The sequence below is a fragment of the Stenella coeruleoalba genome, assembly GCF_951394435.1.
Source record: "Stenella coeruleoalba genome assembly, chromosome: 2".
NCBI classification, from domain to species: Eukaryota; Metazoa; Chordata; class Mammalia; order Artiodactyla; family Delphinidae; genus Stenella; species Stenella coeruleoalba.
The window spans coordinates 84,965,908-84,981,721 of record NC_137147.1 but is presented as its reverse complement, the minus strand read 5'-3'; the positions used below and the strand labels follow the sequence as shown (position 1 = coordinate 84,981,721).

Genomic DNA, 15,814 nt, shown 5'->3' with positions numbered 1-15,814 from the left:
GCCTCCACATTGTGCATACAGGTCACTAAGAAGCTGGAACTGGCACTTCTGAGACCCCAGCACAGGTCTTGGCCTCATGCTCCAAATTAAGCAAAAACAGCCCCTCCCCCTTGGGACCTTGCCAACAGCAGTTCTGGGAATTTCTGGTCTGAACTTGCCTGCAGAGTTCATTTCAGAGTTGAATCACCTTATTTTGGAATGTCATCTTTTCAGTCTCCCAACTTGGGCACTGGGGAGGAGAGTGGAGATGATTGGGTCTTGGTTGAGGAAAAGAAATGTATCTCCCAACAGCTCACTGCCCTAGAGATCCTTTCTTCCAGAAACTTTGCCTGTCTTGGCCACCTAGGTGGTTGCGGTCTGCAGAAAAGGGAGCATTACACACCACCTGCAGCCTAAGGCTCACGATGGTCAAAGGGGACCCTCTAAAGCCTTTATCTCTAGTAGCTTAAGGACAGGCAGGCCGGTTTTTACCTGCCCTTATCGATACCACCTGACCATATCCCTACTTCTGTTCCTGGACCATCCAGGTATTTCCGCGGATTCAGGAAGGGGTCCTGGTTAGAAGCCACAGCGGGGAATCACGAGTCTGAATTTCTTCAGGATACAGTTGGGCCCTCCTCACCCTTGGACCAGGGCCTAGCACAGTGTCTGGCACACAGCAGCCTCTCAGTGTTTGGGGAACAAATGAGAGAGGCCCTGAGGGATTAGAAACACCTTTGAGTCCAGATGAAACACTGTGGGGAATCAGAGATTTCCATGTTTCTGCTTAAGAGCCGTGGGGGAGGTGGGATTTGAAAGGTGTTAGTTTGAGTCTCTTCTGATAGCTTGGGGAACCTAGGCCCCTGATGCAGCACTTTCTGGCTCTGCTGTTCCCTGGACCACCTGTGTCTGCATCATCTAAAAGGCTTGATGGAAGTACGAACACCTGGGTTCTAGCCACACCCTATAAATCAAATCGTCTGGGGAGTAAGGCGCAGGCATCTATTTTCCATAAGCAGCGCCATGATAACCAGGGTCTAGGTTTGGGAACCAGAGTGCCAGTTCCTCATCCTCTTTGAGAGGGTCTAAAGTCCCTCCTGCTAGAGGACACTGGGCTCCAGTCACTTCCTGGAGCTCGTCAAACCCCATCTCCAGCCTCAGCTGTGAGTCCTCAGCAGAGCAGCCTGCTCCACCCTCCCCACTCCAGCTACCTGTCAGACCTGAGCCGGCAGCCAGTGTAGCCAGAGGAGCGCAGGCAGGGCTTCCTGCCGGGAGCCAGGCTGCCCGGCCATGCTCTGGGCACTGTGGCCCAGGTGGCTGACAGGCAAGGAGCTGTCCCTCGTGGGTGCGGTGTTGCTGCAGAAGAGACAGAAGAGGGAACCTCAGTGGAGGCGGTGGTGGGTAAAGTACCTGATCTCCCCGGGGCGGGGGGGGTTGTGTGGACAGGAGGAGTCCTGGGCGCACAGGGCCCTGTGGAGACTGGGGCCAGCCCTGGGAATGCATTTTGATCTGGGCCAGGACCGATTTGCTCCAGATTACCTGGTAGAGCTTAGAGAGCTTGGCCAAATAATAATAATCTTGAAGTTAATCACCCCCGGTTAGGAAATGGAAGCCATGTGACGCTTGCAGCTGATTGGCTTTAGCCCGGTAAGCCCTAGCCTGGCTGTAGAATGGGGTTTGGGGGTTGAGGGAGTGGGGGGAATGAGGCACTCTCTGGGATCTGGAGGAGATCGTCTCACTCCCAGGAGGCGGCAGTCTACTGTTATCTCTCCTGAGCCCGAGCTGCCGTCTCCTTAGCGACTCATCAGACCGGTACCCGCTGGGTGACTCTTGGTTTCCCTTTACCTGCCCGCACCCTCTTGGGCCGTCTTCTAGCCTTTGTTAGGAGCTAGTGGGTGGGGTCCATCACAGTTTTCTCTGTTGATACTTAATCTTCTTAAGCACGTCTCTCCAGCTCTCACTTTGACTCTCAAGCTACAGCCCCAGCACTGTAGGCAGGGGGGCTGCACGTTCGTGGTTCATAATAAACATAATTAGTGAAAATGGCTCCACGTATTAAGCACTTATGCCAGGCAGTTTGTACGACTTCTTGTTTAAAACTCGCTACAACCCTGTGAGATTATCATCATAACCCCCACTTTCGAGACAGAGAAACTAAAGCACAGGGAAATCGAGTCTCTTGCCCAAGGCCAGTTAGCTAGTCCACAGTGCAGCTTAGATTTGATCCCAGCCTGACTGATTCCAAGGTCAGGTTCATCACCGACACACTCAGCTCCCAGCGCTTGCTCTGTCGAGGCCTCCTGGGTCTCTGGCACAGTGACGTCAGTGACCCTGGGCCAGGCTGCCGCCCTGCGATGGGACAAGGGAAGCCCTGGGTGGGCACCACGGCAGGGAGGTCAGGCCTCACACCCGGCTTCCTGGAACTGAGTCCCCGGAGTTCTGTCCTTTCAGCGGGAGACCCACCCATACTATGACCTCCAGGTGAAGGTGCTGAGGGCCAGAAATATCCGGGGCGCAGACCTGTGTGAGTGACCCCCAATTTCATGCTTTCTCCCTTCCTCTCCCTGGGGCCTCCCCAGAGCTCAACAGGGGCTGGCCTGAAGCATGCATGTGTGTTTAGAGTGGAGCGGATGGAGGGCTCTCTGGTGAGGGAGCCCGGGCCACAGCCTGGGGCAGGTTGCGGGAGCTGGAGGGGAAGGCAGTGTGCAGACCACCACCTCCTCCCTGAGGCTGGCTCGTGGAGGTTGCCAGCCTGGGTGAGCGTGTGAGGCCTGCTGCCGCCACACGTTACCGTCTCTCTCTAGGGGTTTCCACGCCAGTGCTCACGCTGGGCGGGACCTTGTTTCCTGAATCAGGCCCTTTCTGGGAATGACTCAGTGCTCTGCGCTGTCACATGACCTTTTGAATTGGCTGCAGCAGGATCTCCATTCAGTTGAATAGGAGGTGTAACTGGTGGAGACGGAGTCAAGGACATGGGCTCTCCGGTATCTCTCCCCGCCCCACCCTGCTATGCGGGCAGCCTCCTCTGTCCCTTCCCGTCCAGCCCCAGTCTCCTCCAGGCAACCTTTCCAGCCGTAAGAGCTAGAGACTGAGGAACCCTCCCCATCCCACCTACAGTGTCCAAAGCAGACTGCTACGTGCAGCTGTGTCTGCACACAGCGTCCCCCAGCCCGGCCCAGACAAGGGTGGTAGCCAACTGCCGTGACCCCGAATGGAACGAAACCTTCCACTACCGGGTCCACGGCGCCGTGAAGGTGAGGGTCAGCGAGGGGCTGGGGCTGCGGAGGGAGAGGGCTCCTCCCAGGTGCCTGCCCTCCGCCCTGCCTCAGGCCCCCCTGCCTCCTGCCCTGCCCCCAGAACGTCCTGGAGCTTACCCTCTACGACAAGGACGTCCTGGACAGTGACCAGCTCTCCCTGCTGTTGTTTGACCTGAGGAGCCTCAAGCCCCACCAACCGCGCAGACACACCTTCCCACTCAGCCACCAGGTGAGCGGTTCCACCTGAGCCAGCCATGAGCCCAGTACCGGGAGAAGAGGCCCTGGCACGGGGGGCTCCCCATCAGCACAGGCCCAACCTCCAAGACAGACCCTCCTCCACCCTGCAGCAATGACCCCACAAAGCTTTCCCACAAGCACGCCTTCCCTGAGGGAAGCCAACACGTGGGCTCCTTGAAGGCAGGGGCTTTGTGTGTCTCGGTCACTGCCGAATCCTCAGTGTCTAGAACAGCGCCTGTCCACAGCCTTGAACAGATGGAGCTCCTAGTGGCGATGTTGCTACCCTGTCCTGTGCCCACGAGCAGCCCCAGCATCAATCTGGCCTTCTAGTCGCTGGAGCTGAGCAGAACCAGGGGTCGGAGGGGAAGGTCCTGAGGCTCTGGGACCTCTGAAAACTGGCGCTCCCTTGCTCCCTCCATGTAGGATTCACAAGAGCTGCAGGTGGAATTTCTTTTGGAGGACAGGTGAGTCCAGGTGGAGCCTGTACCCTCCCATTTACTCTGAGACCCACCCAAAGCTCCCAGCTGTCAGCCACCAGGTCCTGCGTTGGCCTGGCCTGAGAGGGGATGTCCTGACCTTGATGCCCACCCCTACCCACAAACCTGCCATGCTCCCCAGGCTCTTCCAGCTGCTCTGGTTACATTATTATAGTAATAGCCATCTTGAGGGATTCAGGCATCCCATAAGCCCCTCATCCTTTGTAGCCAGGTGCCGGCGTCTGAAGTCATCACCAATGGGGTCCTGGTGGTAAGTAGGGGTGGCCAGCTTGGGGCTGCCCAGGGCTGGGGGATGGGGGACTGGGGAGTCCACGACTGAGCCCATCATGCCCACTTGCATGAAGGACACTCAACCCCTCCTCAGAGGGGAGATGTGCTGGGGAGGCACCTCCAGGGACAAAGGGGCACCTTTCCTCCCACCTGATGGAATAGCCCAGAAGCCAGGCTTTCCACCTGTGCACAGCACACTGCTCACCTGGCTTCTGAGTTGGCCAAGGAGCCACCGTCAGGGCCCCTCATCTCCTCCCCCTTTCCCACCAGGGACCAATTCCTCTGAGTCCTGGGGTGGGGGTGGCTGTGACAGAAGACCCCTACTCGTAAGGCACAGGCCCTGGGAAGGATGTTAGCTCGACCCTGCCCCAGATACCCTTCCCTCCCTCCATCCTGGTTCAGGCCCTGTGCAGGGCCCTGTGGACTGTCTGGCTCCCACAGGCCTCTGCTTTCCTCAGGCTCAGCCCTGTCTGAGAATCCAGGGCACCCTCAGGGGAGATGGGACAGCCCCACATCAAGAGTATGGTGAGTCTGGTCAGGGGCCTTGGGTCTTGCCTTCTCTCCTGGGGGATTGGGGACTGCTGGTTTCAAGAAGATGGGTCTGGGGCAGAAAGTTCTTAATTTTTCACTGCTGAAAGCTGACCAAGGATGACATGGATTGCCTCCAGAAGCAGTAAATTTCCATCCCTGGGAGTATTCAAGCACAGAGGCTGTATCGGTTCAACTACTGCTGTACAAAAGACACCCACAAAATCTCAGTGGCAGACACATCTGGTGGTCAGCTGGGGCATGGCTGATCTAGGCTGGGCTTGGTGGAGTGACCTGGCTCTGCTCCCATGTCCCTCATCCACCTCCTGTGGCCAGCGTACAAGCCTGGGCATGTTCTTAAGACACTGGCACAGGTACAAAAGCGTATGGCCGGATGAGCAAGTGCTTTTCGAGCCTTTGGTCACATCACAGCCCTCACTAACATTTTGTTAACCAAAACAAGCACAAGGCTGACTCTAAGTTGAAGGGCAAGGAATATAGCCAAGCTCTTTAGTGAGAGAAAGCAAGGCCACATGGCAAAGAGTGAGAACTCCAGAAGTGAAGAACTGGGGCCATGGCAGTCTGCCACAGGGGACAGCCACTCGGGAGGGGTGCCAGCTTTGGGAGGGGAGCGGAGGCTGCATGACAGCTAAGGTCCTCTCCGACACTGGGAGTCTGAGCCTATGGGCTGAGTCGTGCCCAGGTAACATGGCGCACTTACTATGAGTCAGGCACTGGTCTAAGCATTTTACAGTGTTTCATCTTTTAATCCTCATAACAACCTCGTAACGTAGGTACAGTCATTATCCTCCTTTAATTCATGAGACTGAGGCTCAAAGAAGAAACTTTGTTAAGGTCACACAGCCAGTAAGCGGTAGAGCCAGGCCCAGGCCCAGCTCTGTGACACCCGGGGCCCATCTGCTCTCCCCACCACAGCTTCTGTTGTCTCTGACAGTGAACAGCCCTTATCAATCTCAGTCTGTAAACCGTGATATGAGAGAAGGATCACTTTCCTTATTTTCTCTAATTCCCTCCCACCCCTGGTCATGTCAAGTCCCCCGGTCTCATTTAGTGCTAAGGAGGGCATGTAGGGACAGGGATTCCATTTGGACGTCGGTTCCTGAGGCGTTAGGGGCTCTTTCGTGGGTCTGTCTGGGGTCCCCTCTTCCTGGGTGTCATGTGTAGCCATTTCTCTCTGGGGTCTTGCCTGCTCTCCAGAAAGCTACAGGAACAGGGTGGGCCCCGCTGCTCCTGGGCCCACAGGCCTCCCTCTGCCTCCCCACAGCTGGCCTCACCAGGCCGGGGCTGGCTCTCCTCCACTTCCCCAAGCCTACCGTCCCTGTGCCACGAACCCACTTCTTCCTTTTACATCCCCTGCAAACCCTCTATGTTCTCCCAAGGGCTTATGCTTTGGAAACAACGTGCAGCCTGTTTGCTTTCTCTCTGGCCACAAACCTCCCCCAAGGCAATGAGCACAGGGCTTGAATGGAGCAAGAGAGGGGGAACTACCAGTTGAAAACTGGTAATTAATGTAATAATTAATATATGATCATTATAATATGGTAATTATAGAATTATATTTTATATACTTAATATAATAATCTCAAAATCCTCACCCCATAAGCTCCGGACAGGGGCCCTTCCCTGAGCACTGTGTGTGCCGTCCCCATCCCAGGCTCCCAGCTCTGACCGGAGCAGGTTATAGGACCCCGAGTGTCCTTCATGATGTCTGTAGGGCCCATTGCCAGAGAGTGGGCAGGGCGATGAGTTGGCACTTCCAAGGGGAAGGAAAGGGGACTTGCTGCTCGGCGTGCTACCGTCACGGGCCACGCACCCCCCACTCTCACCCCCTCACCTGGCACTCACCTAGGCCCTCTGCTCCCAGGCTCCAGGCAGATTCGGCTGGCAGTGCCCGGGGCCTACGAGAAGCCCCAGCTCTTGCCCCTGCAGCCTCCCCTGGAGGCAGGCCTCCCAGCCACGTTCACCTTCCACGTAAACCCAGTGCTCAGTTCCAGGCTGGAGGTGGAGCTGGGAGAGAAGCTCACGGCCCTGCAGGTGAGTGACGGAGCCTGGGAAGGCGCAGACGACAGAATCCATCCAGCCTGGACGAGGCCCCTTTTCCTGGGTGTTTTCTTCTCTGTAGAGCGGCCCAAGTGCTGAGCTGGAGGTCCAGACCAGCAAGCTGGGCGAGGCGGGCATCCTGCTCTCCTCTCTGGCCCTAGGTCGGGAGCAGCAGTATGTCGTGGCCCTGGGCGAGGTAAGGCTCCGTCTGGGTGCCTGAGGGGCCCCTGCCTGCTCTGTGACCCCCACAAAAGGTCTGGGGGAGGGGGTCAAATCAGGCCAGCCATGGTGTCCACACCTGGGCCTGAATTACCAGAGCAACCGGGGCTGCAAATGAGAGTCCCTCTCATAGCGCTCAGGGATGGGCTGTTGTCTCTTCCAGGGCCAGGAGGTGGCTATGAGTGTGAAGGCAGAAGTGAGGTGAGCGGCGCGGAGACTCTTCTGCCTACGGCTCAGCGGGCGTTGGGGGTGACTGGGTCCTGTGGCATCTTTCTGGGAGGTTCCACGGAATGTGCATCTGTCTGCTCCCGTGAAAATGGGTTTGGCCGGAGGCTCTCCACTGAACAGTCACCCAATACCCCACCCCCACCCACTCTGAGGCAGCTCTGGGGACCTGGACCTGCGTCTTGGCTTCGACCTCTGTGACGGGGAACAGGAGTTTCTGGATAAGAGGAAGCACGTCGTATCCAAGGCCCTACAGCAGGTGCTGGGATTGAGCCAGGCTCCCGACAGTAACCAGGTATGGAATGGAGGAGCCAGACACCAGAGTTGCTGGGACCAAATCCAACCTCTTCCTTGAGAGGACTGTGTGTCTAAGAGGTGACAGGAAGCGTTGAGGAAGTGCGGGGACCAGAGGAAGAAGGGGGCAGGCCCGTTTGCCTGAGCTGATGGGCACAGTCGGGAGAGTCATGTGACCCCCATATGAACGAGGGCTGAACGGCCCCAGCCAAGGGAGGTGTATTAGTCTGCTCAGGCTGCCATAACAGAACGCCACAGACTGGGTGGCTCAAACAACAGACATTTATTTTCTCACGTGGAGGCTGGAAGTTCAAGATCAAGGTGCCGTCAGAGTCGTTATCTGACAAGGCCTCTTTCTGACTGGTAGACGGCCACCTTCTTGCTGTGTCCTCACACAGCCTTTCCTCTGTGCACGTGCAGGGGTTTGTGGGAATCTCTCTCTCTCTTCCTCTTCTTACAAGGACACCAGTCCTATGGGATTAAGGCCCCACCCTTATGACCTCACATAACCTATATTACCTCCGTATAGACTCTTTCTCCAAAGAGAGTCACATAGGGGCTTCCACATATGAATTTGGGGAGGACACAATTCAGTCCATAACAGGACAAAGGGATTTGGAAGTGGAGGCAGGAGGAAAGGCAGTGCTGAGGGGGAGACCTGTGGTAAATCAGGAACAGGCTGATGGCTTCCTTCTGGCTGCAGATGTCTAAGGAGACATAGCCTGTGCCCAGTGCTGACAAGCTGAGCAAGCCTACCGCTCGTCTGGTAATGCCTGCTCTGTGCCCCATCTCCGCTCTGTGGGTGGAGGGTAGAGAGGGCACAGACCTGCCTTCAGGGAGCTCTGTCTCCTCCAGAGCTCTGGAGGGACAGTGACCTTGCGGGGCAATGGCCAGGGAGCATTTTTTTCAAGACAGGGGAAGAAAGGAAGGACAGGGAAAGGAACCGGAAGTCTGGGGTGGAATGAACCAAACCTTCGTAGAAAAGCTGAGCAGCCCAACAGCTTCTAGTCTGATCCCACCAGGAACCTCTGATCCTGAAGAGACATCTGGGGACCTCCCGTGTCTGGGGCAGGTCAGGCTGCCTGCTGGTCTTTGTCACTTCAGTTCTGTGGTTCTCAGCTGGGAGCAATCTCATCCCCCCACCCACCTAGGGGACATTTGTCACTGTCTAGAGACATTGCCACAACTAGGGGAGGGGAGAGGGATGCTACTGGTATCTGCCTGGTGAAGGTCAGGAACGCTGCCAAACATCCTATAACGCACAGGACAGTTCCTCACAATAAAGAATTATCTGGTCCAAAATTACCAACAGTGCCAAGGTTGAGAAACCCTGCTTTAGCTGTTTTGAGTGAATCCAATATACCTCCCAGGTACATACTTTCCTGATACAACGTTAAGAGCCATCTCTGAGGTTATACTGCTTCAGTCTGACAGCCTATTACTTACTGATGGTATGATCGTGGGCACATTATCTAACTTCCTGTGCCTCAGTTTCCTCACCTGTAAAATGGGGATGCCATTGGGTTTCTTTGAAGACTGAAAGAGATGATACAAGTTGGGCTCTTAGACCAATATCTGATATGCTAAGCAATAATATATGAACAATAGTGGGGGTAGATGTTATCATGATTATTATTGTGCCCAGGTGCCTGTGGTGGCTGTGTTGGGTTCGGGAGGTGGAACCCGAGCCATGTCTTCCCTCTATGGCAGCCTGGCCGGGCTACAGGAGCTCGGCGTCCTGGACACTGTGACCTATCTGAGCGGAGTCTCTGGATCCACCTGGTAAGTGAGGTAGGGGCAGGGCAAAAAAAAAAGGAGAGCCCTGAAGAGGCAGAGGTATGACCTGGTGATCTGGTGGGGAGGGGCGGGGATCCAAAGGGGTCAGGAAGGGCAGTAAGGGACTGAGTCCCCAGGGCCCTCTGAGTGGGTGGTGCAGGCCAGTGGGTGCAAGGGATGGGGGAGGAGGGGTGACTCAGAGACACCTGTATCCCTCTCTCCCCTTACTGTGCTCCCACGCTCCTAATTCCCTCCATGCCCAGGTGCATCTCCACACTCTACAAGGACCCAGCCTGGTCCCAGGTGGCCTTGAAGGGCCCTATTGAGCGCGCCCAGGCGCGGGTCTGCAGCAGTAAGATGGGGTTAATGTCCATGGAACGCCTGCAGTACTATGCCCAGGAACTGGGGATCCGGGAAAGCAGTGGCCACAGCGCTTCCCTCATCGACCTCTGGGGGCTTCTTATTGAATATTTCCTATACCAGGAGGTAAGAGAAGAACAGGTAATAGATGAACATGGCTCCTGTCCACCAGCACTTAGTTCTGCCTTACCCATTAGGCTAAGATCTGAGATTTGCAAAGCTATCCTTTAAGTCTGAGCTCCCTGGGGGCAAGGGGTGGGATCTCTGGGTGGGCTGACACGCTTCATCTCGCTTTCCCTGGGAGGGAGAGGCTGGTCTGCTGTTCTCAGGTCTGTCTGCATATTAGAATCACCTGTACAGCTTTCCAAAAACACCATGCCTAGGTCTCACTTCCAGAGATACTGGTTTTGGTTGGTGAGGGGTCGAGCCCTAGTACAAGTGTGCTTTGAAAGGGTCCCAAATGATTTCAACCTCCTGCTGAGGCAGAATGCCACTCCAGCCCGACGGCCAAGCAGACATGATTCTCGCCACCTGGTGGCTTCTCCTAGAACTGCAGGCCCAGCATGCATCGGGAGATGAGATTAGAGCTGAGCGAGATTCTCAGCCCTGGGGCCCGGCGGGGCCTGGCCCACTGGTGTGTGGCTATCTGTTATGAATGTGATGTCTAAGAAAAGAATACATGTTTTCTAGTGATTTACTTTTTCAAAGAAAGTAGATTGGATTTTCAGTTATTCCCTTTTTTTGGCCTCTCACTACCGTGGCCTCTCCCGTTGCGGAGCACAGGCTCCGGACGCGCAGGCCCAGCGGCCCTGGCTCACGGGCCCAGCCGCTCCGCGGCATGTGGGATCTTCCCGGACCGGGGCACGAACCCGCGTCCCCTGCATCGGCAGGTGGACTCCCAACCACTGCACCACCAGGGAAGCCCCAGTTATTCTTTTAAAAATGTCACTTGACTCCCTTGGGTTCTGATAGGCTTTCTTGAATGGGAGGGAAGGGGGTCCAAAGCCCCTGGAATTGCGCGAACCCCATGTGGCCTCACCTCTGCTGCAGCCCAAAGCCTGTCCCTTAGAGAGTTGTCTCTAGAGCCCTGGCCTTAGCAACCAAAGTCTCGTGGGCACGCCACACCTGCAGGGTGCCGAGCCTCAGGCCATGGGGGTGGGGAAAGGGAACTCCCTAAAGGCCAACTGGCCTCCCTTCTTTCCTGACCAGGAAAATCCTGCCAAGCTGTCTGACCAGCAGGAGGCGGTCAGCCAGGGCCAGAACCCTTACCCCATCTACGCCAGTGTCAACGTCCGCAGCAACATCAGTGGGGAAGACTTTGCAGGTGCCTGGGCGTGGGAACCTAGGAAGCCGGTGGGAGCAATGGTCAGTGTGAGGATGTAGAGGCCAGGGCTGTCAGGGCACAGGTGGGAGCCTTGGAGCACAGTGGGCTTGCTGCCTCCTGCTCTTGACAAGGCAGAGATACCTGCTAAGTCACAAGGGCTCAGGGGAAGCATGGGGTCCTGGTGGGAAGCCCCTGGTGACATTCTCTCCTCTTTGCGCCCCCAGAGTGGTGTGAGTTCACCCCCCATGAGGTCGGCTTACCCAAGTATGGCGCTTATGTTCCCACTGAGCTCTTTAGCTCAGAGTTCTTCATGGGGCGACTGCTGCAGCTCCGCCCCGAGCCCCGGATTTGCTACCTGCAGGGTGAGTCTAGGCCAGAGGCCTGGGGACAAGGGGACAGGGCAGGCGCCAGGCCCTGAGTTGGTGATGCCGGTGGAGGACTTGTGAGGGCCGGGGACTTTGCTTTTCTCCTTAGGTATATGGGGCAGCGCGTTTGCAGCCAGCCTGGATGAGATCTTCCTGAAGACCGCCGGCTGGGACCTCGGCTTCCTACAGAGGTGCAGAGGCAGTGTAAACATCACAGGTGAGGGCAGAGAGCCTGCTCCCCCAAACCTCCCCTCCCCCCTGCCAGCCCCCGCAATACCTCTTTCCAGCAGCAGGGCCCTGGCAGAAGCATGAGCAATGTGGGAGGAGGCAGTGAAGGACTTGGATGTCCTACTCGGTTCAGAGAAATATTGAGAAAATGACTTCTAGCTTAGGGTCTCTGGATGCCCAGAGGTCTACAGAGAGGCTAAGGGGTGGGGAACCCATGTCAGAAAACCTAGTGGGAGCTGTGAGTGCTCCGTGATAAACCTGTGCCTTTAATTCTCCGCTTGGGCTCCCATTAGATCAACTCAGCCCAGGGCCACTGGGTATCTGGTTGACACTCTGTCCCCCCACCTCAGAGCTCCCCTTCAGCCCCTGCTGCATAGAATACCTTTCCCACTTTTCTTCCCTGGATAACTTTTGCTCAGTTCTTAAAGTTCAGCTCAGACATCATTTTGTCAGGGGACGTCTCTGTTCCAGTCCATCCCTCCAGGCTGATCGAGGGTCTGACCACCAAGGTTCCCTAGAACCGTAGGCACATCCCATGTTGTCCTTACCTCGGGACACTGTCACCATTTATTACCTCTTTAGATTCTCCCCTAAATAGGCCGTGAGCCCTGGAGGGCCAGGGTCAGGCCCTGTTCACTTCTGCATCCCTGTGCCCAGCACAGTGGCCACCACAGCACATGGTAACTGTTCAGTGGGTGTTTAATGGGTGAAATTCTGGTTGGAAGTTGCATATGCAACTTTAAGGGTAGGTGATGTTGTTTAATACATGCAATGTCAACTTTCAACTTTTTTAATACGTGCATGTCAACTTTCAAAACGTGGGGAACATGAAAGAAAAAGTCATTTAAAAGGGGTTCGGGGAAGCAGTGGTCAGAGACCCAGGAGGCGGGGTGGGGAAGGAGGAGAGACGTGGGGAGGAGACAGAGGGGCTCCCCTGAGATGTGAGGACCGCTGGACAAAGGAGGGCTTCTCACGGTATTTCACCATCCCACCCCCACCTAGACGACCGCCAGAAGCTCCAGCTGCATGACCCAGCGAGGCTGCAAACCAGGCTCTTCACCCCGCAAGGGCCCTTCTCCCAGGCTGTGCTGGACATATTCACCTACCGCTTCACCTCAGCCCAGAACTCGAACTTCACCCAGGGCCTCTGCCTGCACAAGGACTATGTGTCTGGCAGGGAGTTTTTGGCCTGGAAAGGTGGGTGCTGCTCTGGGCGGGGTCCCGCCTGTTGCCTGTGCCTCTGGCTCCCTGGGGCCAGTGCTACCTTTTGACCTGGGGGCTGGGTGGGGGGGGCTCCTGCTGCCCAGGGGCTAGTGGGGGAAGGACTGTGATGACTGTGCTAAGGCAGGCCGGGGGCTGCGGTGGGAGACCCCGTGGCTGTAGGAAGAGGAGAACTCTCAACAGTGGGGCATTCCCAGTGCGCAGAGAAGAGGGCTGCTGCAGAGAGCAAGCATTTGTCTTCTTGCAGATTCGCACCCGGACGCCTTCCCCAACCAGCTCACTCCCATGCGGGACTGTCTGTACCTGGTGGATGGAGGCTTTGCCATCAACTCTCCGTTCCCGCTGAGCCTGCAGCCGCAGAGAGCCGTGGACCTCATTCTGTCCTTCGACTATTCCCTGGATGCCCCTTTTGAGGTACGGTGCGGGGTGGGGGGTCCTTGCTAAGGCAGCCTGGCTGGGTGTCGAGAAGGGCCTGGGCAGGCACCTTGCGATCACCGCTAGCAGCATTGGTCTCCCCAGCTGGAAGGGGAGGACTGCTGAGGTGATGGAGGAGAGTGGGGTTCAGGAGAGGAGGCCAGAGGGAGTCCTCGGGAGACTTTATCCCGGTGAAGAGAAGACCCCTGTTCTGGACGCTGCTGTTCTTGATAGGATTCCTTGCTCCTATCTGGGCCTGGGTTCAGGTTTGCTGTCCCTTTGTTGCTATGGTAACAACAGAGCCATCAGGGTCCCTCCAGGGAGTCTCTGTCAGTGGCTCCCTCGAGGCTTGTGGGGTGATGGACAGGTTGCACGCCCAGATGCGGGTTCTCTTCTTGCTGCCTGTAGTCACTCGGCTGCTGGGAGACAGGGCTGGCGTTGAAGCCTGGGCCAGCGTGAGTCCAGGGCGCCTCAGGCAGGGCCGGAAGCTCACAGGGCTGGGTGTCTGCCCAGGTCTTACAGATGACAGAGAAGTACTGCCTGGACCGAGGCATCTCCTTCCCCAGCACTGAGGTGCCCCCTGAGGACTTGAAGGAGCCCCGTGAATGCTACCTGTTTGCCAAGGCCGAGGACCCGCGCTCACCCATCGTGCTGCACTTCCCCCTGGTCAACCGTACCTTCCGCACACACCTGGCCCCAGGTGAGGGGAAGGTCTGGGTCTGGCCCACGGAGCCCTGGGGTGGTGATGGGGTGCTGGACCCAGGACAGTGTACCTCCTGGAGGCCCCGAGCTGGCCACTGCTTCCTGGACTCGGCATGCACACTGGCCCGGCTCCTCCCGGTGGGCGAGAGAGCTGAGATGTGGCCCCAGGCAGAGCCCACAGACCAGCCAGATGCTCTAGGGAAGGGGGGTTTCTGGACTGGCAGCTCCTAGCCACAGAGTGCCCTAGCCCAGACTCTCTCCCCGTCCCACTGCAGGTGTGGAACGACAGACGGATGAGGAGAAAGCCTGTGGGGACTTTGTCATCAATGGGCCAGACACCCCTTATGGCATGATGAACTTCACCTACGAGCCCCAGGAGTTTGAGCGGCTGGTGGCCCTGAGTCGATACAACGTTCTGAACAACGTGGAGACTGTGCGGCAGGCCCTCCAGCTGGCTCTGGGCCAGAAACAGGCTGGGGACAGGGCTGGAGGCTGACCCGGGCTGGAGTCAGGAGACTGGGACAGAGGAGGGACTGTGGGCTCCGGACCAGGGCTCGGTAGAGGGAGGGGTGGTGGACCCTGTGGGATGATATCCCCTCCTGGCTGGGCTCCAGCTGGTGGGTCCCCCTGCTAATTACTCATCTTCGCTCTTTAAACTTGGGTCACATTCTCTTATCAGGGGTACAGCTGCCACCTCGTGCAAATAGTCTCACCCTTCCCAGAAGCTAAATGTGTGTGTCTAGAGGGCGTATCCATTTATCAGGGGCGGAGTGAACGTGAACCTGCGTGTGTGTTCGTGTTCCTAGTGGGGGCCTGTCAGCTGCCAGGGATGGGCAGAGGTAGAGGAAGCCTGGCTGGGAACTCAGAGGCCCAGGTTCCTGCCTTTTCCACAGATGTACCCCACCGATCTGGGGGATCTGTTTCTCTCTCTGGAGGATCTGTTTATCATTTCTTCTGACCCACCCGGGACCTTCCGAATACCTGGAGCCTCTCCAGCATGGGCAGATTTTAGGTGTGTGGGAAGGAGATCCACCCTGACTGGGCTTAGTGTGGAGGTCTTCAGGCCCTCTCCGTCTGGCTAGCGCCTCTGCGGCCTCTTCTCACCCACACCCCACCCAGCGCTGAGCCACCTGGGGCCCTTCACTGGCCCGGCTGCCATACTCATTACTCACTGCCAGGAGAGCTCTCTTTGACTACAGCCCCTCCCTCAATCAATCAATCTCTCTCTCTCTCTCTCTCTCTCTCTCTCTCTCTCTCTCTCACACACACACACACACACACACACACACACACACACGCATGCTCTCCAGGGCTAAAGTCACAATTCCTCTTCTAATCAGGGAACTTATGTGACAAAGCCTCACCCATCCTGACTCTGGGAAGAAGACCCTAGTTCTGGCTCCCAGCTGGGAGGAAGGTGTCTAGATCCCAGCCTGTGCCTCCAGCCTGGCCTGGGACCCCAGGCCTCCAGCTGGACATGAACTGGGGAGGGGGTGCCGCTGAGGGAGCTGGGCTTCTAACAGGCCGGCGCTTTTGGCTGGCGTGGGATCGGGGTAGCTTGGTTCTCTCATGCCTGCTCACTGGGGACAATTGCTCTTGAGATAGGCTATCTGGTTAGCTGGTGTTTACACATCTTTTATGAGTCTTTATCCTTTGACCTGCTGTCTTCCTTTTGGGTTTATCTTTCTTTTTGTTGGAGTGCAAAATTGAATAGTTCTATAGTGGAGGATCTGTGGAATGTAAACCTTCTGAGACCTGATATGTCTGGAATTGTCTTTTCTTGCCCTGACTTATAATAGTCTGGATTAGGGTAGGATTCTTGGTTCAGGCTTACATCTACTCAGATTTTTTTTTTTT

The 15,814-nt window shown here is 56.6% G+C and overlaps 1 protein-coding gene across 1 annotated transcript; it reads left to right on the top strand.

Annotated features, from left to right (window-relative positions):
* Window positions 1–1,269: 1,269 nt before the first annotated feature.
* On the top strand, window positions 1,270–14,490 carry PLA2G4F (phospholipase A2 group IVF; the record flags this gene model as incomplete). The annotated part of the gene is made up of 20 exons (XM_079913444.1): window positions 1,270–1,380; window positions 2,431–2,503; window positions 3,097–3,233; window positions 3,337–3,465; window positions 3,897–3,937; window positions 4,178–4,220; window positions 4,699–4,765; window positions 6,654–6,823; window positions 6,912–7,025; window positions 7,212–7,249; window positions 7,433–7,568; window positions 9,213–9,349; window positions 9,607–9,829; window positions 10,913–11,027; window positions 11,252–11,389; window positions 11,502–11,609; window positions 12,623–12,817; window positions 13,089–13,255; window positions 13,769–13,955; window positions 14,233–14,490. 20 exons carry the CDS (start codon window positions 1,270–1,272, stop codon window positions 14,451–14,453), a joined length of 2,550 nt encoding a protein of 849 aa, XP_079769570.1. The 3' UTR covers window positions 14,454–14,490.
* Between the last annotated feature and the right edge of the window lie 1,324 nt (window positions 14,491–15,814).